Source organism: Mustela nivalis (genome assembly GCF_964662115.1).
Source record: "Mustela nivalis genome assembly, chromosome: 8".
Taxonomy (NCBI): Eukaryota; Metazoa; Chordata; class Mammalia; order Carnivora; family Mustelidae; genus Mustela; species Mustela nivalis.
Genome location: NC_139027.1, coordinates 143,038,180 through 143,063,758, shown reverse-complemented (window position 1 = coordinate 143,063,758; position 25,579 = coordinate 143,038,180). Strand labels below are relative to the sequence as shown.

At 63.3% G+C, this 25,579-nt stretch overlaps 1 protein-coding gene across 4 annotated transcripts; it reads left to right on the top strand.

Annotated features, from left to right (window-relative positions):
- The first annotated feature begins 10,486 nt into the window (after nt 1–10,486).
- Nucleotides 10,487–25,221, top strand: HELZ2 (helicase with zinc finger 2). 4 transcript variants are annotated; one of them, XR_014315824.1, is made up of 20 exons: nt 10,487–10,586; nt 11,443–12,542; nt 12,818–13,001; nt 13,078–13,185; nt 13,551–14,068; nt 14,142–14,783; nt 15,777–16,560; nt 16,821–16,896; nt 16,993–20,800; nt 20,910–21,028; nt 21,123–21,254; nt 21,339–21,480; nt 21,582–21,729; nt 21,825–21,941; nt 22,027–22,219; nt 22,375–22,509; nt 22,652–22,870; nt 23,023–23,179; nt 23,270–23,437; nt 23,744–25,221. XR_014315824.1 is itself a non-coding variant. In XM_082746426.1 (20 exons), exons 2-20 carry the CDS (start codon nt 11,524–11,526, stop codon nt 23,866–23,868), a joined length of 8,814 nt encoding a protein of 2,937 aa, XP_082602552.1. In that variant the 5' UTR covers nt 10,499–10,586; nt 11,443–11,523; the 3' UTR covers nt 23,869–25,221. The 4 variants fall into 4 exon arrangements, 1 of the variants encoding a protein (XP_082602552.1); XR_014315825.1 differs by having other exon boundaries at nt 10,499–10,586; nt 21,339–21,403; XR_014315826.1 differs by having other exon boundaries at nt 10,499–10,586; nt 21,339–21,403; nt 21,501–21,729.
- Nucleotides 25,222–25,579: the final 358 nt, after the last annotated feature.

Here is a 25,579-nt window from a genome sequence, read left to right as displayed (position 1 = left end):
CCGGCCAGAACTGTTTGCTCGTCAGCACCAGACAGACTTCCTCACACTCCCCCCGGCAGCGTTCCGGGAGTCAAGGGGTGTGATGACGCCCTAGACTGGAGGCCACGGCCAGCGGACTGGGTACCTTTCCTCGCCTACAAACGTGGTCCGGGTTATCTCATCCCCTGGCCGCACTCGGGCTGCCCACGAGCCGGCGTCCCGGGGCCCCACCTGCGAGGGTCCCCCAGTGGGAACGCAGGGCCGCAGTGCGGAAGTGGAAGGGCGCCTCCCCCCCTGCCCTTTTCACATGGGGGAGGTTGGGCCGCCTGCCAGGACACGGTCCGAGCCCGGCTGTGATTCGGGCTCCCTGCCTGCTTGGGAGCTGCAGGCAGGACAAGGAGAAGCGGAGGCGTCCCCCTCCCCTGGGGCGGCTGGGGAGGAGGCCTGGAGAGGGAAGGCCTGGGGGGGCTTCGCAGACGTGGGGCACCTTCCGCAGTAGGGCTGAGGGGCCTGCTTGTGTCGTCCATCACCTTGGGCTCCACAGCCCTTTCTAGGAGTCCTTGCTAAAGAGGTTTTGAGGGCTCCCCACTCCTTTCAGGAGGAAACCAACCCCCCATACCAAGGGCTCGTTCTCGGGGAGGTGTGTGGGGAGGGGTAGGGCCCTCCGTGGAGACCCCTGTCCGCAGTCGCCATCGACTCCTGTGCCTCAGCCGTGGGGCAGTGGGTGCCCGGGGCAGGTCCGCTCCCTGAGCTCGGAGGCTCCTGCTGGCAGCTTTGTCGTGGGTCCCAGGAGCCACCGGCAAGAAGTGTCGGGAGGCAAAGCTGTCACAGGGATGTTAACGAGGGGCACAGCCCCCTCCAGGGGCAGAGGGGACATGAGGGGGTCCAGGCGGCATCCCTGCTCAGCAGACGACCCAGGGAGACCATCGGTGGACAGCGGGCAGTAGGGTCCCTCTTGGTAGTGTGGATCCTGTGGATCTGGACAAGCACAGAAAGACGTTTGCTAGGTCATCGCAGCATCTCGCTGTCGGCACCGCCCCGAAGCCTCCCGTAGCACCTGCGGCTCCCCCGAGCCCTGCCCGGGGCACCACACATGCCAGAAGCAGCATGGTGACAGTAATGGTTTCGGGATGGCAGGTCCCAGTCGAAACAGCTTCAAGAACACCCTTGTGCAGGGTTCCCTCTTGCTAAGCACCGTTCCTTCCTACAGCTGTTTATTTCGTGGGTGGTTTTCTTTATTTTGCCTTTAATTCCAGATTGTCTGACGTGATTGCTATGGCAGCATTTATTTATTCTTGGTGGGTAGCTGCCCGGCGCACATCGCCCTTTTTTATTTCGACCATATTGTGCTTTTGTGCTCTGGTGCGTCCCTGGGCAGCCAGTAGCAGTGTCAGTCTTGGGCCAAACTCCAGCCTCTGATTCCCGATGTCGTGATAAATGCAGTCCTTTCACGTTTGTTGTCATGACGGGAAGGAACGTCTGGGTTCAGGCTTTTACCAAGCTGTCCTGGAGGCTGAAGAGCTGGACAGGGCTGTTGGGACCCGTGCTTGCTCCGGGGTCGCCCTGCCCGTCCTTTCCTCCCTCTTCCCTGCCGTGGCGATGACGGAGCTCTCTTCTGTGTGGTGGCTTGAAAACGTCCCCAGATTCTGTGACACTGAAGCTGGAGACGGACTCTGCTCCCTCTGCTCTGGGCTGGCCTTAGGGACTCCCCTTTCCCGGCGGGACGCGGCAGAAGCCACGTGTCTGACAGCAAAGGCAAGAGTGGTCCCACCCGCTGCGCGCTCTTGTCTTGCGGACGCGCCGGGGCTGCAGCCCGGGTTGCCGGCTGGGGAGACCATGTGCACGTAGAGACAGGTCCTCGAGGAGCCGCTGTGGGTCCAGCCCCCAGCCCATGTGCTGGACCTGGAGGGCAGGGCCCCCGATGACGCCCGCCACAGAGCACGGATCTTCCAGCTGCGGCACCGGACTTCGTGGAGCTGGCCCCAGTTCCGGTTCCCGACCTGCCGCCCACAGGAGCAGAGGAAACGGTTGCTTCATTGCGCGGAGGTTGGGGCCCTTTCTCGTGCAGCCGCGTGGTGCAGGACTTGCTGTGTCTTCTTCAGCTTCTCTCGCTCTAAGCCGCGTCTGGGTCCTCCTCTCTCTCTGGTGGCTGAAGGGGCCATACCTGGTGAGGGGCCCATCCACTGGTCTCCTGTCGGCTGCAACGGCCCAGTGGGAGGCTTTTCTGCAAAACGGGTTTGCTGTGGCCTCGGCCAGGACCTGTGGTTTTCTAGGTTGAATTCCTCGTGACTTCCCGCTGCTCAGGATGCCTGCATCAAGAGAGCGGGATGAACTCGTGTGCCACTGGCCTGGTGTGGTAACACCTTCTCTGCTCCTGGACTTTGTCTACATGGGTCATGCGTTAAGTACCCTTTGGGACCTGGCTGCTCTCCCTCTGCAGAACGGGCCTGGGGTCCAGCCACGCTGTCGTGAGCGTGCCAGCTGTGCGGGGCCGTCCTGAGCGGCAGGTCATTATACACACACGCCAGAGTCGCTTTATCTCGTGGCAACCGTGAACGTTAGTGCTGTTTCCAGTTTTGGGCTACAGTGAGCGAAGCCGCCGTGCCCCGCGGGCCCCAGTGCAGGGACAGCTCCCACTCCTGCAGCCAGCAGGAGGCGTCCCCCGGCCCAGGCGTCCTTCAGAAGGAAGACGCAGGACGCCCTCCCGGGTGCGGTCGGCTGAGCACCTGGCTCTTGGCTCCAGTTTAGGTTTCGATCTCAGGGTCATGAGATCGAGACCCGCCTCAGGCTACGTGCTGGAGAGTCTCTCTCCCCGTCTCCCCGCTCACGTGCACGCGCGCACACGCACATGCACACATGCGTGCGCATGGACACACATGCGCACATAATACGCACACGCGCACCCGAGAATGAAGAAGCGCATGGCTTGCCCGGGAAGACGCCTCCAGCCGCCGGCTCACGCAGACACTCACTGAACTGCGTCGGGAGCACGGGGCCGGCTGCACCATCTCAACCCCCACCTGCACCGTGGGGTCCCTCTGTGGCCTCCCCAGGGCCCTGCCGTTCATCTTCTCAAACTGGCTGGCGTGTGTTCCCCGCGGCGTCTCACTGGGTTTGCACTTCCCCGGTGACCGGCGGTGGTGGTGCGCGAGTGCGTGTGCGTCGTGTCCTATATGAAAGGTCTGTTCAAATATTTTGCTCATTTTTAAAAAGATTTTATTTGTTTACTTATTATTTATTATTGTTATTACTGTTTGTTTGTTTGATGGAGAGAGCACACAAGCAGAGGCAGAGGGAGAAGCTTTCTGAGCAGCAGGAAGCCCGACCTGGGACTTATACCAAGGACCCTGGGATCGTGACCTGAGCCAAAGGCCCAGGCGTCGCCATGTTCGTGCAGAGGGATGTTTGCCTACCCCGAGGCTGTGAGGATTTCTTCCGTGTTCTTGTAGAAGCCTTACAGTTGGGCTTTGACACCGAGATGACCCACGGGGAGTCAGTTTGGTGTGGTGTGAGGTAGGGCTCAGCTCCTGCTCCCGCGTCAGCTGCTGGGAAGCCCGGACTTTCGGAAGGTCCGGCTGTGGGTCAGCCCCAGTTGCTCTCCTGACCTTTGCCGTGACACTGTGATCCACATTCTACCTTTCTGGATTGCAGGGGACTTCTGTGTCTCCCCAGCGCCTGCTGCGCAGTCAGGGCTCCTTGTCCTGAACTCACCTTTCCACCACCGGGTCCTCTGACCGCACCAGAGGTGTGGCTGGGGATTGGACCTGCCTGGGAAGTGACAAGGCAGGCCGGCTGCGTGCTGAGGACGGAGGCCCAGAGGTCAGGCATGTGGACTTGAGCCTCTGGCCACGACTGTTTCCCCAGAGGAGACCCAGGACTTTGGCCTCTGAGGAGCTCCTTCCACCCTTCAACCTGCCTCCTCCTTGGTGGCTTCAGTTTCCTTCCGTCTCTGCCCCAGGAGGTTGGGTCAAGGCGGGTACAGCCCACTTGACAGCACACACGGTGTCCAGTCAAACAGAGTGGTGAGGTCCAGGTGGGAGGCTGGGGGTCTAAGCTGGGTCCGTAGCTCCCCCAAGAGCGCCAGTTGCGCAACAGGAGTGACTCCTCCCTCTGTTGGGAGAGCAGACACGCCCTCCACCTGGCTCCTGGCTGGGAGAGGTCTGACCCAGCTGCAGGAAGCCTTGCCCCCAGTGAGGCTGGCCAGTTCGTCTCCCCTTTTCTGGGGACATACTGGGGGCTTTTGGGATTGTCCTCAATCTTCACAGTGACCGACCTCATCAGCTCTGCAAAGCTCACTCTCCAGGGGCTCAGGGCCTGGTCTGGGGGCTCCAGGAAGGGTTCCAAGTGTGGGGTGGGGGTGCACGGAGGGTGGGGTAGAGCCCCCCTAGGGTCAGGGTGGAAAGAGCAGCTGGGATCACTGGGCTGTGTAGACCTTTCCTGGGGGAGACATCCCCCTTCCTGGCCCCCATGTCAGGTGGGATGGCCCCATGGGCCCTCCTAAGGCTGTGTCCCTGCCCCCAGGCAAATCTGGGACCCTCCCACTTCCGTGGCCTCCATGCTCCCAGGCCAGGGTGTCACTTTCTGGCTGAGGGGAAGGGCCCCTGGGCGGGTCCTTGTGGGCCTGTACCTGGGTATTAAGTTCTCTTTGGGTAAGTGTTAACCTGAGTCCCCGGACGCCTTGAGCGCCGCTCTCCAAAGTGATGCTGGGGAGGGTGTCCGGAGCGTTCCAGAGGGGATGGCAGAGAGCCATGGAGGGCAAGGACTGAGCCGCAGGAAATTCTCTGGGTGAGGAAGGCCTGGTGGAGTGGGGCGGGGGGTTGTTGGCTGATGCCTTTTTCGTCTTTACTTTGGTATAATTTCAAACAGATTTACACGGAAGTCGGAAACAGTGCGAAGGACTTTTGTGTGCTCTTCATCTAGATTCTCAATTTCTGACGTCTTGTCCCGTTTAGTTCACGACGTAAGTGAACCGAAGTCTGAGCCGTCTGGGAGCGAGTGGAACTCACGGAGCTCTCGACCCTTGACCCCTTAGCCTCGGGTTCCTAGAACGTGTACTTTGTGACTCATGAAACCAGGACTCTTGGCCTGGATGCCACGTTCCTGATAGCCCACGGCCACGTTTCTCCTTTCGCTGCTCATAGATCCACATATACGCACATGTGGCTTTTAGTCCCAGAATCTGCGATGCCCCAGCCTTTCGCCGTCTTTTGTGGTCTGGACGTTTCTCCGGAGGTGGTCGTTTTGTAGAGATTGTGATTCTTCCTTGGGACTGGTGTGAGGTTTTGCATTTGGGGCTGGAATTATAGGAGCGGTGTGCGTCTTCCAAGTGCCGTGCCCGGGGTGCACGATGTTAGTCTGTCCTGTTGCTGGTGATGGGAGCCCTGATCCCAAGGCCAGGCGAGGTCTGACAGTTGCTCTGCCGTAAGCACGAGGTCTCCCAGGGGCATGCCCTGGAGGCTGCATGGACACCCTGTCTCTGTCATCACTGTGACGGTCGCACATGTCATCCCCACCCATTTCCATTTGTCCCTCTGCATTGACTCTGCCAAGCAGAGTTTGAGTCAGAAGAATCAGGACTGTACGGCCAGGACAGGGGAAGAAGGGCTGTGCTCCCAGCAGGGAGGGGTGTGGACTCGGAGGTGAGGAGGCCGCCCCAGGGCTCTCTGCTTTCCGTGTCTGCTCGGCTATGGGGGCTGGGCATTTGCCGACGGTTGGAGGTGGGATGTGGGAGGGGTCCAGGCACCGGGGAGGGTGCGGTGCTCATCTGCTGAACTGGGAGCTGTTGGGGGAGCAGGTGGGGAAGGTTGGGGCCCAGTGCCGTGTGAGGCGTGAGTCCGGGCCTGTGGAAGAGGACAGTTGTCACCATCAGCCTCTAAAGGGTCTGTGAGGCCAGAAGGTGAGGGCTGTCATCCCCGTTTAAGAGCCCCTGGAAAAGGGCAGAAGAAACTCGGTGAGGGTTCACGATTCAGTACCTGGTGCCTTTTACAGTTTTCATCTGTATCTGCGTAAGGAATATGAGCACTTAACACAAACTCAACGTCCAGGAAGGTAGAGGGAAAAAGTAAGTCTTCCCCTGTCCTGGCCGTACAGTCCTGACTCTTCTGACTCTGAAACTGAGTTCTGAGCTCTCTCTCTAGGTACGAGAGGCAGAAGCCTCGACCCCATGACCCTATGACGGTGACCGAGCTGAAGCCGAGAGTCAGGTGCTCACCGGACTGTGCCCCCCGCCACCTCCGAACTTCGTGAATTTTACTGTTCTTTTTTTAAAAACCCAGGATGCATTGTGGTCACTTCATTTTTCTTCTTTAACAAGATATCTTGGAAAAAAACGCGTTTCACCACATTTCACATGCTGCCCCTTTTATGGCCTCAGAGTTGTTCGGGGCACAGGGAGGGGGTGCCAGTGACGGAGGGGTGGCTCCCAGCGATGGGCGGCGGGTGCGGGGGCCCCTTCGCGCCACGGCGTCCGCATCTTTGGGGGAAATACGCGCAGAGCGATTGCTGGGTCGTAGGCAGCTCTCTTGTCAGCTTTCTGAGGGAGCTCCGTGCTGTTGTCCAGAGTGGCCGCACCAGCCTGCGTCCCCGCCGACGGAGCGGGAGGGTCCCCCTTTCTCCGCATCCTCGCCAGCGTCTGTCGTTCCTGACTGGTCAGTTCCGGCCGTTCTGACTGGCGTGAGGTGGGATCTCACTGTGGTTTTGATCTGCATTTCCCTGCTGATGAGTGGCGTGGAGCATCTTTTCACAGACCTGTTGGCCATTTGTACGTCTTCTTTGGAAATGGGTCTGTTCAGGTCCTTTGCACATTTTTATTTTATTTTTTAATTTTTATTTATTTAGATTTTATTTATTTGACAGGGACACAGCGAGAGAGGGAACGCAAACAGGTGGAGTGGGAGGGGGAAACAGTCCTCCCCGCTGAGCAGGGAGCCCGATGCGGGGCTCAGTCCCAGGACCCCGGGATCACGACCCGAGCCGAAGGCAGACGCTTAATGACTGAGCCACCCAGGCACCCCCTTTGCACGTTTTTAAATTTGATTATTTATTTCTTTGCTGTTGAGCTGTATGTGTTCCTCGTGGGTTTTGGATATTCGCCCCCATCAGAGACATGGCCTGTGGCTGTTTGCGTCCTGCAGATGACTTCCTGTACTGACAGTGGCCTCTGCTGAGCTCTGTGGTCTGGGCTCGTCTCGCCGGGTTGTTCTGGTGTCTGCCGCCTGGGCTCTTGGTGTCCCATGGAGGAAATCATGGCCAAGACAAGTGTCAAGGGTCTTTGTCCCCATGTTTTTTTTTCTGGAAGTTTTATGGCTTTAGGTCTTACATTTAATCTCCAATCCATTTTGAGTTAATTTTTGTGAGCGGGGACCAGTTTTCATTCTTCCACAGGTGGATGTCCATCCAGTCTTCCCAACACCACCCATTGAAGAGATGGTCCTTTCCCCTTCTAAGACATCAGCCGACCGTACATGTGTGGGTGTACGTCTGGGCTCTCTGTCTAGTCCTCTGGTCTGTGTGTCCATATGTGTGCCAAGACCATACTGTTTGGGTTTCCACAGCTTTGTCCTATAGCTTGAAACCAGGGAGTGTGATGCCTCCAGATTTGTTCTTTTTTTCTCAGTGTGACCATTTGGGGTCTTCCGTGGTTCCAAATAAATTTTAGGATAGTTTTTTTTTCTATTTCTATGGAAAATGCCATTGGAATTTTCATTAGGATCACAGGGAATCTGTCGATTGATTTGGGTAGAATGGACGTTTTCACATGAATTTTTCCAATCCATGAGCACAGAATGTCTTACCATTTTTGCTTGTGTGTCTTTTTCAGTTTCTTCATCAGAATCTCACGGGTTCAGCGTACACGTCTTTCACCTCCTTTGTTAAACTTATTCCTAAATATTTTATTATTTTTGATACTATTGGAAGTAGGATCGCTTTTTTATTTCTTTTCAGATAGTTTGTTGTAAGCGTATAGAAGTGCAGCCAATTTCTGTGTGTAGATTTTGTGTCCTGAAACTTTACTAAGTTCATTCACATTCTTACAGTTTTTTGGTGCAGTCTTTAGGATTTTTTATATGTAAGATCACGTCACCTGCACTCAGAAATAGTTCTACTTCTTCCTTTCTGACATGGACACTTTTTATTTCTGTTTCTCCCCTAATTGCTGTGCCTAGGACTTCCAGTGCTACGTCAAAGAGGAATGAAGGGAGTGGGCATCTCTGTCTTGTTCCTGATCTCAGAAAAAAGGCTTTTAACTTTTTCCCGCTGAGTAGGATGTCGGCTGTGGGCTTGTCGCAGGCGGTGTTTATTATATGAGGAACATTCCTCCTACATCCAGTTCGGTGGCCGCTTCTATCAAGAAAGGATGTTGTATTTGGGCAAATTCTTTTTCTGCATCTATTAAGATGATCATATGATTTTTACCCTTAATTCTGTTTTTTAAAAAGATTTATTGATCTATTTGAGAGAAAGAACAGCACACAAGTGGGAGGGGCAGAGGGAAAAGGAGAGACTCTCCGGCAGGCTCTGTGCTGAGGGCAGAGTTGGACGTGGGGTCCAGTCTAATGGCTCTGAGATCACAACCTGAGCCGAAGCCAAGAGCTGGAGGCTGAACCCACCGCACCACCCTGGTGACCCTATCCTTCATTCTCCTAATGTGATGTGTCGCTTCTGTCAATTTGCAGATGTCGAACCATCCTTGCACTCTGGGGATAAATCCCACTCGGTCATGCTGGAGCATCTTTTAAATGTACTGTTGAGTTTGGTTTGCTGATATTTTGGTGAGAATTTTTGCTTCTATATTCATCAGGGCTATGGGTCTTGAATTTTCTTCTTTTTTTAATTTTAATTTTAATTTTAATTTTTTTAAAGATTTTATTTATTTATTTGACAGACGGAGATCACAGAGAAGCAGGCAGAGAGAGAGAGAGAAGGAAGCGGGCTCCCAGCTAAGCAGAGAGCCCGATGCGGGGCTCGATCCCAGGACCCTGGGATCATGACCTGAGCCGAAGGCAGAGGCTTTAACCCACTGAGCCACCCAGGCACCCTGTGTATAATGTTTTTCTTAATGAATTTTAAAATCAGCTAGTCTATCCCCCAGTTCATCTTAGTATTTTTATTGGGATTGTATTAAGTTCCTAGATAAGCTTGGGAAGAATTAATATCTTTATGTGATATTAATCTCCTAGGATTCCATTCCATTGTCGGTGGTGTTCTGTTGTATCTCTTGGGAACATCTGCTTCTTGGTAAGCTCATCCCTAGGTCTTCCGTTGTTATCATTTATGGAAGACTTTATCATGTCCTCGAACTTGATGCTTGTATGTCCTGAGGCTCCCAGTATGATTAATGACGGCGCACCCGTTATGAATCCAGCTTCCTGAATTCGATGGGATGCTTCATTATTGCCGCCCCAACATGGTGCTAGCCTTGCTCTGGGACAGCCGCCTCTCACTGGGAACAGTCTTGGTGTACCGGCTCCCCATGGCTGTGTGAGAAGTCGCCCCAGGACTTGATGGCCTGAAACGACACTGGGCATGTGTTCTCTTGCAGTTGGAAGCTGGCTGGAGGCTCAGGTGTGGGGGCTCTGGCTGCGGTGGAGCCGCGGCTGCAGTCCTCCAGAGAGTATATTTCAGACAGGGTGCTGGGTTTTGGCAGGGGCTCTCAGTCCTTCCCAGCACAGGGGACTGTGGGCCAGGCTGCTCGGGTGCCCTCAGGCCACAGTGGCCGGCGTGCCCTGCGGTCAGCCTGAGCGCCCTGGGAGCGTGTCCTCTGGCCCAGTCTTGGCCGTCAAACTTCTGCTGTGTCTGTTAGCTCTCTTCATTGTTCAAGGGGACTCTACAAGATTATGAATCTGGGAAGCCAGGATCCTTGGGGTTGCATCAGGGGGTAGTGGGGGGACTGGGTGCTCTGCTAGCTAGCTGCCCGCTGGCCTTAGCCCATGAGGGCAGGGCCTCAGTTTCCTCAGGGGTGACTGAGGATGGCGCCCGTACAGGAAAGTTGGGGGGTCAGGCCGCAAAGTGCTCCTGACCGTCCGGCCATCTGGCATGGGGGAGCGCACACTGTCCAGGGGTTGGCTATAACCCCAGGGCATCCTCAGTAAGAATCTCCCCAGCGAGGAGGGTAGGCAGGTCCCTCCGACCTAGACTGGATGGAATCCTTCAGAAAAGCCTCCCCGTGCCCCTCCCCTTCCCAGTCCTCGAGCCGCAGCCCCTCAGTCCGGACAGGTCGGTGGGCGGTGAAGCCGCTGCACAGCCGAGGGGCGCCCCGGCCGGAGCCCCTTTCCCAGCTGCGCTGCTGTCCGGCTTGCTCGCCGCCGCCGCGGGCTTGGCCCCTTCTGCAAACTGCCCGGCCGGGGCGCCCCGCGGATGTGCGCGCGCGCGGGGCACCTGGGGCCGGGGTGGACCTCAGGGACCTGGCCGCCGCGGCCGAGGGGCGGGGGTGGGGGGAGGGGGCGGCGCCGGGGGCGGGGAGGGCGGCGGGGCGCGGGGGGGCGGGGGGGGCGGTGAGGTAATTTCCGCGCTGGGGCGTCAGCGCTCCGAGTCACCCGCGGGCAGAAACGAAAGTGATCGCTCGACGCGGGGCGGGCGCCGGTGGCGGGGGCAGCTCCGCGCGCAGGGTAAGCGCCGGGCGAGGGGCCGGGGTCCCGGCCGCCCTCCGGGGCGGGCTCCGTGGGACCCCCCAGGCGCGAGGGAGCGGAGGGGGCGGCCGTGCTCCGCGGGAGGGGCGCGGCGCGGTGGCGGGCGGCGGGGGCTCCCGGAAGCCACCTGCGCGCTCCCCGGCCCGCCCCCCCCTCCGGGGGCAGCGGGGCAGCCAGGTCGCTGCGACCCTGGCCCCGGCCTGGGGAGGGGCCGCGATCTCTGCGCCCCGAGGCCGCCGGAACCCGAGTGTCCGGTTTGGGAGCGTCCCCCGGGCTTGGGCTCTCAGCGCCGTCCCTCTGCAGCCGGACCGGGCTGGCGTCCCCCCTCCAGGCTGAGGCTGCAACGGCTTCCTCTGAAAACAGCGCTGGTGTCGCGCTCAGAGTTTCCCCGGCCAGTTGCATTCGCACGGGGCTTCCCCACTTCCTGCCGCGGTGCCGTCCCGCGGGCCCCCCCCGCCGTGCGCGGAGGTCGCCGGAGCCAGCCTGGCCCCGCGAGCAGGGCAGCCGTGTGTTTGCGCCAGCGGAGGCTGGAGGGTGTGGAGAGGGAGGCTCCCGGGGGAGCCCAGAGAGTCCGTGGGCCCCCAGGGCTCCTGTTGCCAGGGCACCCTTCCTCCCACAGGCTGGCCCAGAGACCCCCCCAGAAGTGGGAAGGGTCTTGATTGGGTCAAGGTCAGTGGGGCCCAGCTCCTTGGAGGAACAAGCCCCTCCACCTGTCTACCGGACAGAATTCTGCCTGGCCTGGCTGAGAGGCAGAGTGTGACTGAGCCCCTGCCTGGGTGCCTGTGGGGCTCCTGGCCTCAGGGTCTGACCGGGCTCCTTGCTCCTCCCGCTCCAGACTTCTCATCATGAGCCAACAGCCCCAGAGGACCCGGTGATGCTGTGAGCCTCAGACGGCCCTCCGCAGACCCAGCCAGGCATGCTGTCCCCACGGTCTGGTTCGTCACCCACCAGCCCCATGGCCACCAAGGAGCAGTCTCTGGCTAGGCTGTGTGCCCAGGTGGACCTGCACCTGGGCTGCCCTCACTGTACTCAGCGCCTGAATGAGAGCACGTATGTTCTGCGCCGGACAGAGCACCACTGTCCGCGAGAGATCCTGCTGGCCCGCTTCAGGGGAGCTACCAAGAGCAGGGTGTGGCGCAAGGTGGCCCGTCGGCCCAGCTTCCCACGGCCTGCCCGCTATGACGTCTGCTGGTACTACAGCCCGGGGCTCGGCTGCCGGCGGCACGGCAACCAGTGCACCTTTGCCCGCAGCCCGGAGGAGGCCCTGGTCTGGAACTTCGAGCGGGAGCACAATGTCGGGCGTCTGTGGCTCAAGACTGAGCTGCAGGGTGGGGGTGCCCAGGGGGAGCAGCACAGCCCCGCAGACGCCATCCGCGCCGAGCATGGCGGTCACTTCCAGCTGCTCTGCTCTCACTGCTTCCGGAGCTGTCCTCCACGCCTCTGCCCCATGGACACCCAGGGCCACTGCCCCCAGCACGGGGCCTGCCCTTCACTCCTGGCTCACGTGAGCGCCGAGGGCCGCCGCAAGCAGCAGGTAGTGGAGGTGCGGCCGCAGCCCCAGTATGGCCAGCCGCTGGCCTACTGCATGTACGTGGGGCGCGGGCGGCCGTGCCGGCACGGGGCCTCCCGCTGCCAGTACGCACACAGCGCAGTGGAGATGGCCGTGTGGGAGGCCGAGCAGCTGGGGGGGCTCCAGCGGCGGGACCTGCTCTCGCCCACTGCCCCCCGAGAGGACGAATGTGCAGCTCCCTGCGGCCAGCCTCCCAGCGTCCGGCTGTACTGCCGTGCCTGCCTGGTCACCTGCCCCTCCCAGGAGGCCTTCGAGAACCACTGCTCATCCCTGGACCACGCACAGATGGTGGCCTTGGACCCGGCCGAGATCTGGGAGCACCGCAGCCCACCCACGGGGCTCTCCGCGTTTGAGCTCTGCCCCAAGTGAGGACGGTGGGGTGGGGGTGGGGGAAAAGCCCCCCTTCAGCCAGGACCAGGGGCTCTCTATCCCCTCTGTGCAATCGGCTGGTCCCCGCCCCGGCCTCTGGAGGGTGGTTGAGGGAGGCACACGGAGCCCTTCTCTCATGGGCACGGGAGGGAGGGGCCTGTTCCCACCCTGCCCTGCCCCAGGCCTGGAATCGACCCTGCCTCCCGCCACAGGCCAGCACTGGGCTGGCAGGGCTGACCCCTGCTCTTCTTGCTGACCTTCCATTGCCCAGTCCCGACCTCTGTGAGTACGGGGACGCCTGCACCAAGGCGCACTCCGAGCCGGAGCTGCAGGAGTGGGTGCGGCGGGCGCAGGGCCTGGAGCTGAGGGAGCAGGCCGCCTGGCAGGAGGGGCTGGTGTCTTACCAGGCCCGGCTGCTGGCTGAGTACCAGCGAAGTCGAAGTGAGGTCCTGGTGGTAAGTGGGGACCAGGCCGGTGGGCAAGGGGTTGCGGGGCCAGAGCCCCGCCGCTGATGGCCCGGCTTCTGTGCAGCTGGCGGAGACTGTGGACGGCGTGTCCGTCACCTGCAACCAGCCCTTGGTGCATCAGGCCCCCGAGAAGAAGACTCGGCACAGCTGGGTATTTGACATCCGCTCTGAGGTGAGGCGTCAGCTCAGCCGGGGAGGTGGTTGGGCTCCCGGTTTGGAGCCGCCTGTGTGGTCTGAAGCAATGTGTGGGTCTCTAGGCCGAGCTGGTGGGAGGGTCGGGTTCAGAGAGCGAGGACCAGGCCAGTTAGCTCGTGTGCCCTGGGCGTCCCGTGCTACACCCTCCCCTTGCTCAACCTCCACAGGGGCTGCTCTGGGACCCCATTTGCAGGGAGGAACTCCAAGATTCAGACAGGCCGAGCGCCCTTCTGGGGTCACAGCCAGGAAGCCCAGCAGTGTGGGGAGGGGCCTGAGTGTCCACCTGGACGCTGGTGGGCGGGCAGGGTCTGGGGCCGCCTCCCCATCCAGTCTCTCCCCCAGGAACCCCTGCTGCACGTGGCCCTGCTCAAGCAGGAGCTGGGAGCAGACTTCTCGCTGGTGGCCCCCCGCCTCCCGCCGGGCCAGCTCTATGCGAAGGGGGAGCGCTTCCGAGTGCACGCCGCCCCAGCCGGGTTCCGGGTGGAGGTGCGCGTGCAGGGCGCCTCCTTCGGCTGCTTCGAGCAGTGGGTGGTTTTCGACTTTGGCCGCCGGCCGGCCTTGCTACGGAAGCTGGGGCTGCTGCTGGGCCAGGTGCACTGCCCGGGGCCGCAGGGCAGGCCGGCGTGCGGCCACACCAAGGAGCTGGAGCGCTGGCACACGGGCAACCGCCACGTGGTGCCCGGTGTGGAGCGGACGGCCGAGCAGGTGGCCCTGGTGGCCAAGTACAAGGTGCCCGCCCTGGCGCTGGACTTCTCTCCCGGGGGCTCCGTCCCAGGCCCCATGTCCTGTGCCAACTACCGCCCGAGGGTGCACCAGTTTCTCTATGAGGAGGAGGCGGCTCAGCAGCGGCTGGTGGCCAGGTGAGTGAGGGCCGCTGGGCTGTGGGGCCGCAGAGTCCCGGCCCCGGAGCGCTGACCAGATTCTCCCCTCCAGGCTGAACTTCCGGGGCCCGGTGTCCCTGAGGACAGCCCTGGAGGCGCCGGCCCTGGGTATGCTCTTCCCGCCATCAGGGGCCCTCTATGCCGAGGTCCCCACACCCTCCGCGCAGACGCCGGACACGGACGAGGGCTTTCTGCTGGGCCGGGCGGTCGGCGCAGCCCTGGTGGCCCCCGTCCCCGCACCCGACCGCACCGTGTTTGAAGTGCAGCTGGAGACGCGGGCGAGCTCGGAGCGGGCGGTGTGGCTGCTGCTGCCGGCCCGCTGCTGCATGGCCCTGGGGCTGCAGCCCGACACCAGCCCCTTCCTTGAGGTGCAGTTCCAGATCGACCCACTGACCTTCCGATTCTGGCACCAGGCGGTAGACGCGCTGCCTGATGTGCGACTGGTGGTGCCAGACCTGCCGACATGCTCCTTGCCCCGGCCTCTGCCTGCACCCCCCGCCATGCGCGGCAACCACAAGCAGAAGCTGGCCGTGGCGCTTATTGCGGGTCGTAGCCCGGGGGGCGTCCGGCCCATTGCCCCCCTGCTCATCTACGGCCCGTTTGGCACAGGAAAGACCTACACGCTGGCCATGGCCTCCCTGGAGGTCATCCGGCAGCCCCACACCAGGGTGCTCATCTGCACGCACACCAACAGGTGAGCCCAGAGCCGCCGCCTGCTTGCTGGGCCGGGGCCAGCGTGCCGCTGCCTGCTGTGTCCCTGTGAGGAGGAGGGGGCCGGGCGTTCCCAGGGTCCCTGGAGGCCTGGGCAGCCTGTGCTAGAGTGGGTCTCCGGCGTTGCCTGGCCATCGGCAAAGCAGGGTCTAGGTTGGGCCTGCGTCCTCTGGCTGCCCCGTGGACGCTTCAGGAGTAGGGGACAGTGCAGCTCCTAGGGAGGTCAGGGTCACTCTGACCCTCAGGACTTTCCCTGGCCTAAAAGAGATGGGACATTTGTGCTTTGGGCCCAGTGCAAGGTGCCCTGGGGCGTCAGGGTCTGCTGTCTGTGGGTGGGGCTCTGGGTGCCTCCACAGAGACCCCAGAGCAGACAGAGCTGTTGGGGGGCGTCTGGCGTGGCCCATCCTGCAGTTCCAGGGCTGGCTCTGTTGTTGTCGCCCCTCAGTCTCTCTTCACAGAGCCCCTGGGGTTGGTATGATCTTCCTGGCTCCCAGCACGTTCTGCTGCCCAGGCCGGGGTCTCTCCCGTGGTGGGCCTGGGTCCCTGGGGTCCTGGGGAGCAGGTCCCTGCAGAGATGCCCGGGGGCTCTCGCGTGTCCCCAGGACACCCTGGCCTCGGTGCTTCTCATCTGCTCCCGGAGCTGGTGCACCCACTGGCAGCCCCCCGGGAGCTGAGCTCCGGGCCAAGCACAGCCTCTGGCCACCCGGGCTATCTCAGGCAGGGGCCCCTGAGGTTCCGCTCTCTGCCTCTCTGCACGGCCAGCTCCTTCACCTCCTCCTCCAGGGATCCCTCCCTGCCCACCCCGACCCTCTGTGCTGTTGCCGGTTCCTGTCCGACTCTGACCTTGTCCTCCGTCCCCTCTGCTGGCGTCGAAGCGGTGTGGGGTGGGTCTGTGTGCCTCTGCTGAATTCCCGGCGTCCAGGCCGGGCTGGGCTCACAGGACATGCCTCGGTGGACTGTGTGCCCTTTCCCCCAGCGCGGCCGACATCTACATCGAGGAGCACTTCCACCGCTACGTGAGCAGTGGCCACCCTGAGGCCACTCCACTCCGGGTGATGTTCACGGACCGCCCGCCCAGCCAGACGGACGCGGCCACGCTGCGCTACTGCCTCCTGACCGGGGACCGCCGCGCCTTCCGCGCCCCGACACGGGCCGAGCTGGAGCAGCACCGCATTGTGGTGGCCACGGCGTCCCAGGCGCGCGAGCTCAGGGTGCCCGGCGGGTTCTTCTCGCACATCCTCATCGACGAGGCCGCCCAGATGCTGGAGTGCGAGGCGCTCACCCCGCTGCGCTACGCCGGGCCCGGCACGCGCCTGGTGCTGGCAGGGGACCACCGGCAGGTCACGCCCAGGCTCTTCAGCGTGCCGAGTGCCCAGGCCGCGGGCCACACGCTGCTCTGCCGCCTCTTCTGGCACTACCAGAGGGAGGCCCACGCTGTGGCGCGGCACAGCCGGCTCATCTTCCACGAGAACTACCGCTGCACCGAGGCCATCCTTCAGTTCGTCTCGCGGCACTTCTACCTGGCCGAGGGCAGCCCCATCCACGCCAGCGGCCGGGTCCCCCGCCACCCCACGCACTACCCTCTCATGTTCTGCCACGTGGCGGGCAACCCCGAGCGGGACCTGTCACGCGCATCCTGGCTGAACGCGGCGGAGATCGCGCAGGTCGTGGAGAAGGTGCAGGAGATCTACCAGACCTGGCCCCCCTGCTGGGGCAGCCGCGAGCAGAGGCACATCTGTGCCGTGTCCCACGGCGCCCAGGTGAGCCCCTGCCGCCCGCAACAGCCCACCCCCCCTCGTCTGGCAGGGATGCCCGGAGGAGGGCGCGGGTCCCTTTCTGGCCGGAGGGGGTCCTCCTCAGCCTCAGCGGCTCCTCCTGAGAGAGGGGCTGAGGGATGAATCTGCCAGGCCACGGTGTGGGGCTCGAAGCCGCGACTGGGGCCGGGGCTCCGGGCCGTGGGCCTCGTGTCCCCCCACAGGGGCTCACTCGGGCCGGCTGCTCCGGCCGTGTGTGTCTGCAGGTGCTCGCGCTGAGGCAGGAGCTGAGGAAGAGGGACCTGGGCCAGGTGTCTGTGGGCAGCTTTGAGATCCTGCCAGGTGGGTGATGAGTGCCGGGGCGGGGAGGGGCAGGTGCGGAGCTGGGCGGGCTCCCCCCACCCCGGGCCTGACCCCCTTGACCGCCCCCCCCCGTAGGGCGGGAGTTCCGGGCTGTGGTGCTGAGCACCGTGCACAGCTGCAGCAGCCTGCTGAGCTGCGGGGCGCCCGCCCTGGGCTTCTTCACCGACGCCCGCGTGCTCAACACCGTCATGACACGCGCCCAGTCCCAGGTGGTGGCTGTGGGCAACGCCGTGGCCCTCTGCTCCTTCGGGGCCTGTAGCAAGCTCTGGAAGAGCTTCATCCGCGAGTGCATGAAGCACTGCAGCGTCTGGCCCGAGAGCCTGTCCCTGGAGCACATCGAGCAGAGTGCGGTGCAGAGCAGGAGGCAGCGCTGGGCCCTCCACGCAGAGAGATCTGTGGCTGCCGTGGCCCAGGACGCTGTCCCGCAAGAGGGCACAACAGGGGCTTTAGCCACAGAGCACGTGGCCACGGACAAGGTGGCACCAGGGGCTGAAGGGAGGACATCCCCTTCCAAGACCTTGGCAGCGGGAGGCGAGGCCACACAGAGCACAGAGGCTGGGGACGCGGCCCTGGTGTCTGCGGCGGGGGGCTGCCGGGTGGTGAGGGAGACCGCCATGGTGCCCCCAGAGGCTGAGGACATGACCTCAGCTGGGAACTCGTCGGTGGGGGACGTGGCCCCGGGGAAGGCAGTGGCCGGGCTGCCGGCCACGGAAGATGGGGACCCCGAGGACCTCGAGGACTCTGAGTCAGACTTCTGGCCCTCCGACATGGAGCTCAACGCGGACGACTCCATCCTGCAGGAGCTCCTGGATGAAGCCCGAAACTTGGCGGTGACCGTCCGGGAAGACGGGCTGCTGGACGCCGTCGCCCAGCCCGAGTCCCCACAGCAGGCCCGGCAGTACAGGAGCCTGCCGCGGGCCGCGCTGCGGAAGCTGCTGAGCCTGGAGCCTGAGCTGTACCGCCCCTGCACCTTCGTGCAGGAGACCTTCGAGCGGGCGCTGGCCGTCCCACTGGACGACGCGGACTGCGGCCCCATCCACATCAGGGGCCGCCTGCACTGTGGGATGGCCTTCAGCGGGGACGAGGTGCTGGTGGAGGTCCTGGGCGCAGACAGAGGCCCCTCGGGGAGGCTTCAGGGCCGCGTGGTGGGCGTGCTGAAGAGGAAGCGGCGGGAGCTGGTGTTCGTGTGCCGCACGGACGAGTGGGACCCTCGCATCATGACCCCCATCGACGGCTCCGTGACCAAGATCTTCGTGGCCGAGCTGAAGGACCCGCTGCAGGTTCCCGTGCACTGTGTCCAGCAGGGCCGTGTGCGGCGCGTGGGGTACGAGCGGCTCCCCGCTGAGGCCCGTGGCAGCCGACTCTTCTTGGTGCGTGTTGTCCTGTGGCGACCCCGCTTCTACTACCCCCTGGGCATCATCCTGGAGGTGCTACCTGAGGCTACCACCTGGGAGCAGAGTCTCCGCATCCTGGACCTGGAGCACGGCCTGAGGGCGCCGGGGCCAGAGCCAGCCTCCGTCAGCAAGGCACTGCAGAAGTACCAGGCAGAGCTCAGTCGGGCGCCCGACCGCCGGGAGGACTGCCGTGGCTTTCTGACCTTCACCGTGGACCCCCAGGGTGCCTGCTACCTGGACGATGCCCTCAGCGTCCGAGATCTGGGCTCCAGGTACGAGGTGGCCGTGCACATTGCCGATGTGGCCAGCGCTGTCCCCAGGGATGGGCCTCTGGACCTGGAGGCCCGAAGACGGGGCGTGACATTCTACGCCCCTGACCGGGAGCCGCAGCCCATGCTGCCGGCCAGCCTCTGCCAGGACGCGCTCAGCCTCCTGCCGGGCCAGGATCGCTTGGCCGTCTCCCTCTTCCTCACGGTTGAAAAGGGCAGCGACCAGCTCAAAGGCCTGCACATCGCGCCCTCGGTGATCCGCTCTGACCGCCAGCTGTCCTACGAGGAGGCCGAGCACGTCATCAGGCAGCACCCGGGCGCCGGCGGGGAGCTGCCCAGCCTCTTGGATTCTGTGGACGCCTGTGTCGTGGCCGCCTGCCACTTCTCCCGGGTGCTGCGCCGAGTCCGCTTGGGGACCGACGCACACTACGAGCAGCCCAGCGAGGACGGCGTGCTGGGCTTCCGCGCGGCCCACACCATGGTCAAGGAGTACATGATCCAGTTCAACAGGCTGGCGGCCGAGCTCCTCGTGAGCAGCGAGTGCACGCGGACGGTCACGCTGCTGCGGTGGCAGCCCGCGCCCAGTGAGCGCCAGCTCGCGGCACTGGACGAGAAGCACGGGGAGCTGGTGCCCCTTTCCCTGCACCTGCGCCACCACCTGCGGGGCTGTGGGTCTCCCGGCCCACAGGTCTATCTCCTGGCCACCCTGTGGAGGCACCTGCAGCGCGCCGCCCGTGCTGGGGACCACAACCTGCTGGCGGACCTCATCACCACAGACGACGCGCACCCCTCCCTGGCTCCCGTGGGCCTCGACCTCCGCAAGGCCCTGGGCCGCTCTGTGTTTGGCCGCTCCCGCCAGGGCGAGCAGCAGGCTGCGGGGCACTACGCGCTGCGGGTGGACTGGTACACGTGGGCCACCTCGCCCATCCGCAGGTACCTGGACGTGGTAGTGCAGCGGCAGGTCCTGCTGGTGCTGGGCCATGGGGGCGCCCCCTACTCCGCCAGGGACATAGACGGGCTGTGCCAGGAATTCAGCCACCAGCACGCGCGCGCCCAGGCCTATCAGCGCCAGGCCCGAAGCCTGCATCTGGCCGCACAGCTCCGGGTCCAGCCCCGGGGCAAGCTGGGCATCGTGGCAGGTGTGGAGATGGGCGCCCGCGGCTTCAAGCTGCTCTTTCCCACCAACCCCGAGACCTTGCCTGACCCCTGCCCTGTACAGTACCGCGCCCTGCAGCTGGCCGAGCACCCCAGGGACCTGGCTGGGCGGCCGGGCCTGCGGCTGGAATGGCGGCGCCGCATCTACTCGGTGCAGGCGGAAGGGCTGCGCTCCCCGCAGCCCGGCACCCTGGTGGACCCCCACACCCGGCGGGTGGACGCCGCCCGGTGGGAGCAGCTGCTGGAGCTAGTGCAGGCGGAGCGGTGGCCTGAGGCGGCGGCCCTGGTGCGGGAGCTGGGCACGGCAGAGCCCCCGCCCCGGGAGCTGGGCCGCGTGAGGCACAGCCGCTGCGGCCACTTCGTGGAGGTGTCCCGGGAGCTGGGCAGCGGGGACGTGCTGCAGGTGCAGCTCAGCGCCTGCCCGCAGCGGGGCTTCCTGGTGCCAAGCCTGCAGCTGTGCACCGTGGCGCCGGGCCTCACCCTCTGCCTGCAGCACGTAGAGCGGCCCGGCGACTGCTTCCTGGACCAGGCGCCCCGGGCGGCGCAGGACCGGTGTCTCAATGAAGGCGAGTACGCCCGCGTGTGGGGGCCGTTCTGCTCTCTGGAGTCGGCCGCAGGCGCCGTCTCGGAGGGGGACTCCATCACTCTGCAGCAGGTCAGCGTGTCCTGGGACACAAAGCAGGTGGCGCAGGGGCGGCTGTGCGGCTCCTTCTGCCTGGAGCCGTCCTTCCTCAGCGAGCACGGCATTGACCTCAGCTTCGGCCACTGCTACCTCTGCATCCGGCTCGAGGGGCTGCCGGCCATGCCCGTTACAGGGGAGCTGCACCCCCCAGCTGGCTCCGGCCGGCCTCCCCTCCTGAGCATCGACCCTGACACGTACACTTGGGTGGCCCATGGGCTGACGGGACACTGGGACCTGAAGGAGGGCCAGGCCGACCGGCAGGAGACCTCCAGGCAGGTGTACTTCTTCGTCCAGCACATGCCCATGGAGAAAGTTCCAGAAGAGGTGCTGAGATCGGGCACCCGATTCACTATTGAGGTGCTGCCCAAGCAGCTTCCTGACATGTGAGTAGCTTCCACAGGGAGAAGCTGGGGAAAAGCGGGCCGGGTGTCCCCTCCTGGGGGTAGTCCTGGGGATGTCCCTGGGTCCCTCTTCACTGCCACCTGCTCCCAGTCGCAAGGAAGAAGCCGTGAGCAGGTTGGACCGTGCGTCCCCGCTGGTGGTCAGCATTGCCCTGGGCCGGCCCATCCCTCCGCCCTTCCGCCTTGCTCCTGAGCAGACCCTCCACAGAGGTAGGTCCTGGGACCCTCCAGCTCTCCCATGTCCCTTCGTCCTGCCTGGGTCCTGCCCTGCGCCCCTGCTCAGGCAGGCCTGACCCTTCCTTAGGGACATACAGCAGGCTCCTGGAGAAACGCATGTTCGACCTCCCCGGAGGCTGCCACACCCTGAACTCCAGCCAGAACCGGGCTGTCAGGGCAGCCCTGCAGAAGCCGTTCACAGTGATCCAGGGCCCGCCAGGTGGGGCCTGTGCTGCGGGGCTGGGGCCTCGGGCTGCCTGCGCTGGTGGCCAGGGGCTCTGTTCATGACGCGCTCTGCCCGCAGGCACGGGGAAGACCGTGGTGGGTTTCCACATCGTGTTCTGGTTTCACAAGGCAAATGAGGAGCAGGTGACGGCCTGGGGCGCCCCCAGGGAGGAGGAGCTGCTGGGGGGCCCGTGCGTCTTGTACTGCGGTCCCTCTAACAAGTCAGTGGACGTCCTGGCAGGTGCGCTGGGCTGGTTGTGTGGGGGTTTTGCCTGACGGGGCTGGTCCCGGGGGGTGGTGACTCACGTCCCGTTGCCGCCAGGACTGCTGCTGAGCAGGAGAGCCGAGCTGAAGCCGCTGCGGGTGTACAGTGAGCAGGCTGAGGCCACCGAATTCCCGGGGCCCAGTGTGGGCAGCAGCGGCCCGCCCAGGAAGACCCCTCGGGAGGGGAGGCCCAACCAGAGCCTCAGGTGCAGTCTCTTGGCAGTCTGTGGGTGTGGGACCCCCACAGTCCTGTCGGGGCAAGGACTGACACGGGGCTTCATGGATGACCCTCCCACCCCAGGAGCATCACCCTGCACCACAGGGTCCGGCAGGCCTCCAACCCTTACGCGGCGGTCATCAGGGGGTTTGACGCTCGGGTGCAGAAAGGGGAGGTCTTTTCCAAGGACGACCTCAACTGGTAAGCCGCTGGGGCTGTGCTTTTGTCTTCACGGTGGAGATGTCGGGGGGGTGTCCCTGTGTGACCGAGGGCTGTCCCCACCCAGGTACAAGCAGGTGCTGGGGAAGGCACGGAGGTTCGAGCTGGAGCGGCACCGGGTCATCTTGTGTACGTGCTCGTGTGCGGCCTCGGCTGGACTCAGGAGGCTGGCTGTGCGGCAGGTCCTCGTTGATGAAGCGGGCATGGCCACGGAGCCCGAGACCCTCATCCCGCTGGTGGCCTTCTCAGGGGTGGAGAAGGTGAGGGAGCTGGGTGCTGAGCTGGGAGCCCCAGGTGGGTGGCAGTGGGTGCGGCCTCTCGCCCGGAGGACAGCCTCCTGGTGGTGGAGTGGCCACGCCATGGGCTGGACCTCGAGGTCTGCAGGTGTCAGGACCGTGGCTGCCTGTGTCTGCAGGTGGTTCTTCTGGGGGACCACAAGCAACTGCGGCCTGTGGTCAGGAGTGAGCAGCTGCAGAATCTGGGGCTGGACCGGTCTCTTTTCGAGAGGTATCATGCAGATGCCTTCCTGCTAGACACACAGTACCGCATGGTAAGCCGGCCCTAGCCTCGCCGTCTCTGGCCGCGGTGTGGTACGAGGCCAGGGATGCCCAAGGGGTTGCTGCCCACACCTCGACCCCCTGTGTCCACCCTGGCCTCCAAGACCCCCAGCTCTCTCGCACCCTGCCTTGCAGCACGCGGACATCTGCGCCTTCCCCTCCATGGAGTTCTACAAGAAGAAGCTGAAGACCTGGCCGGGCCTGAAGCGGCCGCCCAGCGTCCTGGGCCACGCTGGCAAGGAGAGCTGCTCTGTCATCTTTGGCCATGTGCAGGGCCATGAGCAGAGCCTACTGGTGTCCACAGATGAAGGGAATGAAAACTCCAAGGCCAACCCGGAGGAGGTGGCCGAGGTGGTGAGTGTCAGTGAGACTTTCCCTGGTGCCCCTTGGTCAGGGAGGGCTTCCTGGAGGAGGAGGCAGAGAGACTGAGGGAACAGGTGAAGCTCGGGTGTCCAGGGCAGGAGAGGTTCCAGGGCCTGCTCCAGCAGCACCCCTTGGTCCCTCAGGTCCGCATCGCTAAGCAGCTGACCCTGGGTAAGACCGTGGACCCCAAGGACGTTGCCATTCTCACGCCCTACAATGCTCAGGCTGCGGAGATCGGCAAGAGGCTTGGGCAAGAGGGTGTCACCGGAGTGAGCGTGTGCTCCATCACCAAGAGCCAGGGTGAGCGCGGCTCTGGGGCAGGGGCCTCGCGGGCCAGCGGGTGGGTGCCGGACCTGGGCGGGGCCTCATCACGGGCGCCCACCTGCGCAGGAAGCGAGTGGCGCTACGTGCTGGTGAGCACCGTGCGCACGTGCCCCGAGAGTGACCTGGACCAGCGGCCGACGAAGAGCTGGCTGAAGAGGTTCCTGGGCTTTGTGGTGGACCCCAATCAAGTGAACGTGGCCATCACCCGGGCCAAAGAGGGCCTCTGCTTCATTGGTAGGACTGCTGGGCGGCTCGGCTGGGGGCGGGGCTTCTCCTGGGGGTGTGGCTGCACGGCTGGGGGCGGGGCAGGCTGGGGCGGGGCTTCTCCTGGGGGTGTGGCTGCACGGCTGGGGGCGGGACAGGCCGGGGCGGGGCTTCTCCTGGGGGTGTGGCTGCACGGCTTGGGGCGGGGCAGGCCGGGGCGGGGCTTCTCCCTGGGGGTGTGGCTGAATGGCTGGGGGCAGGAGGGCCAGGGCGGGGCAGGGAGGGCCAGGGCGGGGCTGCGGTCCACCGCGGACCCCTGCCCCTCAACCTGCGCAGGGGACCACCGCCTCCTGCGTTGTTGCCCTCTCTGGCGGAGATTCCTGGACTTCTGTGAGGACCAGCAGAGCCTCGTGCCCGCCAGCCAGGTGCGCGTTCGGAGGAGGCCTGCCCTGTCTCCCTGAAGAGCCCACTCTGCCTGCCCACTGCCCTCGGGCTGCCAGGACTTCGAGGCAAAGTCCGCACCCCTCTTCCGCAGCTTGCCTTGTCAGGCCGCACTCAGCAGAATCCCACGTGCCTTCGGTTAGGGTTAGGTACTGCTGGCTGCCTCGCCGCCCCGGTTGGGTCTGCGCTGAGGTTCTGAGCAATAATCCTCATCTGGAGCCTCGGCCTCTCCCGGGACAGGGGGGCAGGCCAGGCCCTGCCCTGCCAGCATGTGCCTACGCTTAGGAAGGAGGGACTCCCCAGTCTCCCTGCTGTGCTGCCTTTGTTGGGATATTTTGCAGGGATCATCTCAGGGGTGTGGGATGGGGCGAGGTCCTCTGGACCTACTGGTGTTGCTGGGAAGGTTTGGGGTGGGGAAGGAAATCCTCGCGGGGTTACTCTGTGGTCTTTGGGTGCCATCCCTGACCACGCTGGGTGCTGGCTGTGGGGCTCAGCCTTCTTTCTTTCCTTTTTTCTTTTTTTACAAGTAGGCTCCCTGCCCAGTGTGTGCTTGAACTCATGGCCCTGAGATTAAGAGCTGCATGTTCTACCAACTAAACCAGCCAGGCCCCCCGGTTTTCTATTTTCTAAAATAAACCAGACGCCAGTGTCTCTTTTTACTGGAACAGGTTCCTTATCCCAAACTTAGACAAAGAGGCCTCCCTGGAAGAGAGGGTCTTTTTTCTGTCCCCACTACCCTGTTTCACTGGGGCCCACAGCTCTGTGTCCTTCAGGGGCCACCTGCCCTTGCAGGCAGAAGGGCAGACCAGAACCAGATACACACACAACCTTGCCTGGACCGTGGGTTTGTGGGTAGGGACCGAGACTGACATGCCCCGGGATGGGCAGCCTTGTGCCTTCAGCCTGAGCTCTGCCTCCCCTTTGCAAACTCAAGCCTGCTCCCAGGTCAGGGCTTCTGGGACAACCTGTCCTCTGTGTCTGCCTTTGCAAGGCTGAGGAACTCTCCCTGTCCCTCAGGGTACATTTTTGTTCTGCCTGGTCTGGAAACTCTTGTCTTGGTATCTGCCCTCACCTCAGCAAACCCTCACCCCCCCCCCCCCCCCGTAAGGCAGCTCTGACCCAGAGTCTCTGCACATCCTCGTGGCCTGGGGGATGTGGCAGACAAGCTACTTACACGAGGAGGGGCTTGCCCCCGCACCCCCCTTTCTGTGGCCTTGCTGCAGAACTTTCTGCCAGCGGTGGGGTGGGAAGTGATATTCTGATGTTTTCTACAAATCAATTTCTACATTCCAATTTTTATATCTTTTGTTGGACTCTGTGTTATATGATTCAATACTAATTTTATTATAAAGACTACTCTGGATGTGTTTCTCCCATCTGCGTGTTTGAGGTTTTATTGGGGGCACCTCCTCTTGTTTTGGGTTGTAGGGTAGCTCCTGAGTCTGCCAGGAATCCAGAGCCCATTCTAGCCAGGTGCTGGACAAGCAAGTGCTCTGGGAGAGGCTGGTGTCCCTGTGTCACAGCTTACAGCACAGCCAGTGGGCTGAGCAGGGTCTGTGGCTGGACAGCGGACAGCCCCAGTGGGGCTGACTGGGCGAAGATGGGTGACAGGGACGGGCTGGGTCCTGGAGATGCAGGCGTGCCCAGCCTCCTGAACGCTGACCCCAGGCCAAGTCCAAAGTCCCCGCGGCGGCCAGCCCTGCACGGCCCAGAGTCTGAGTGCTTCCCGAG

Coding starts and splice junctions, on each gene's coding strand:
- HELZ2 (XM_082746426.1), top strand. CDS start 11,524: ATGCTGTCCCCACGGTCTGGTTCGTCACCCACCAGCCCCATGGCCACC. Junction 16,561..16,820: donor CCGTGTCCCACGGCGCCCAG/GTGAGCCCCTGC, acceptor GTGTGTCTGCAG/GTGCTCGCGCTGAGGCAGGA. Junction 21,942..22,026: donor TCCAAGGACGACCTCAACTG/GTAAGCCGCTGG, acceptor GTCCCCACCCAG/GTACAAGCAGGTGCTGGGGA.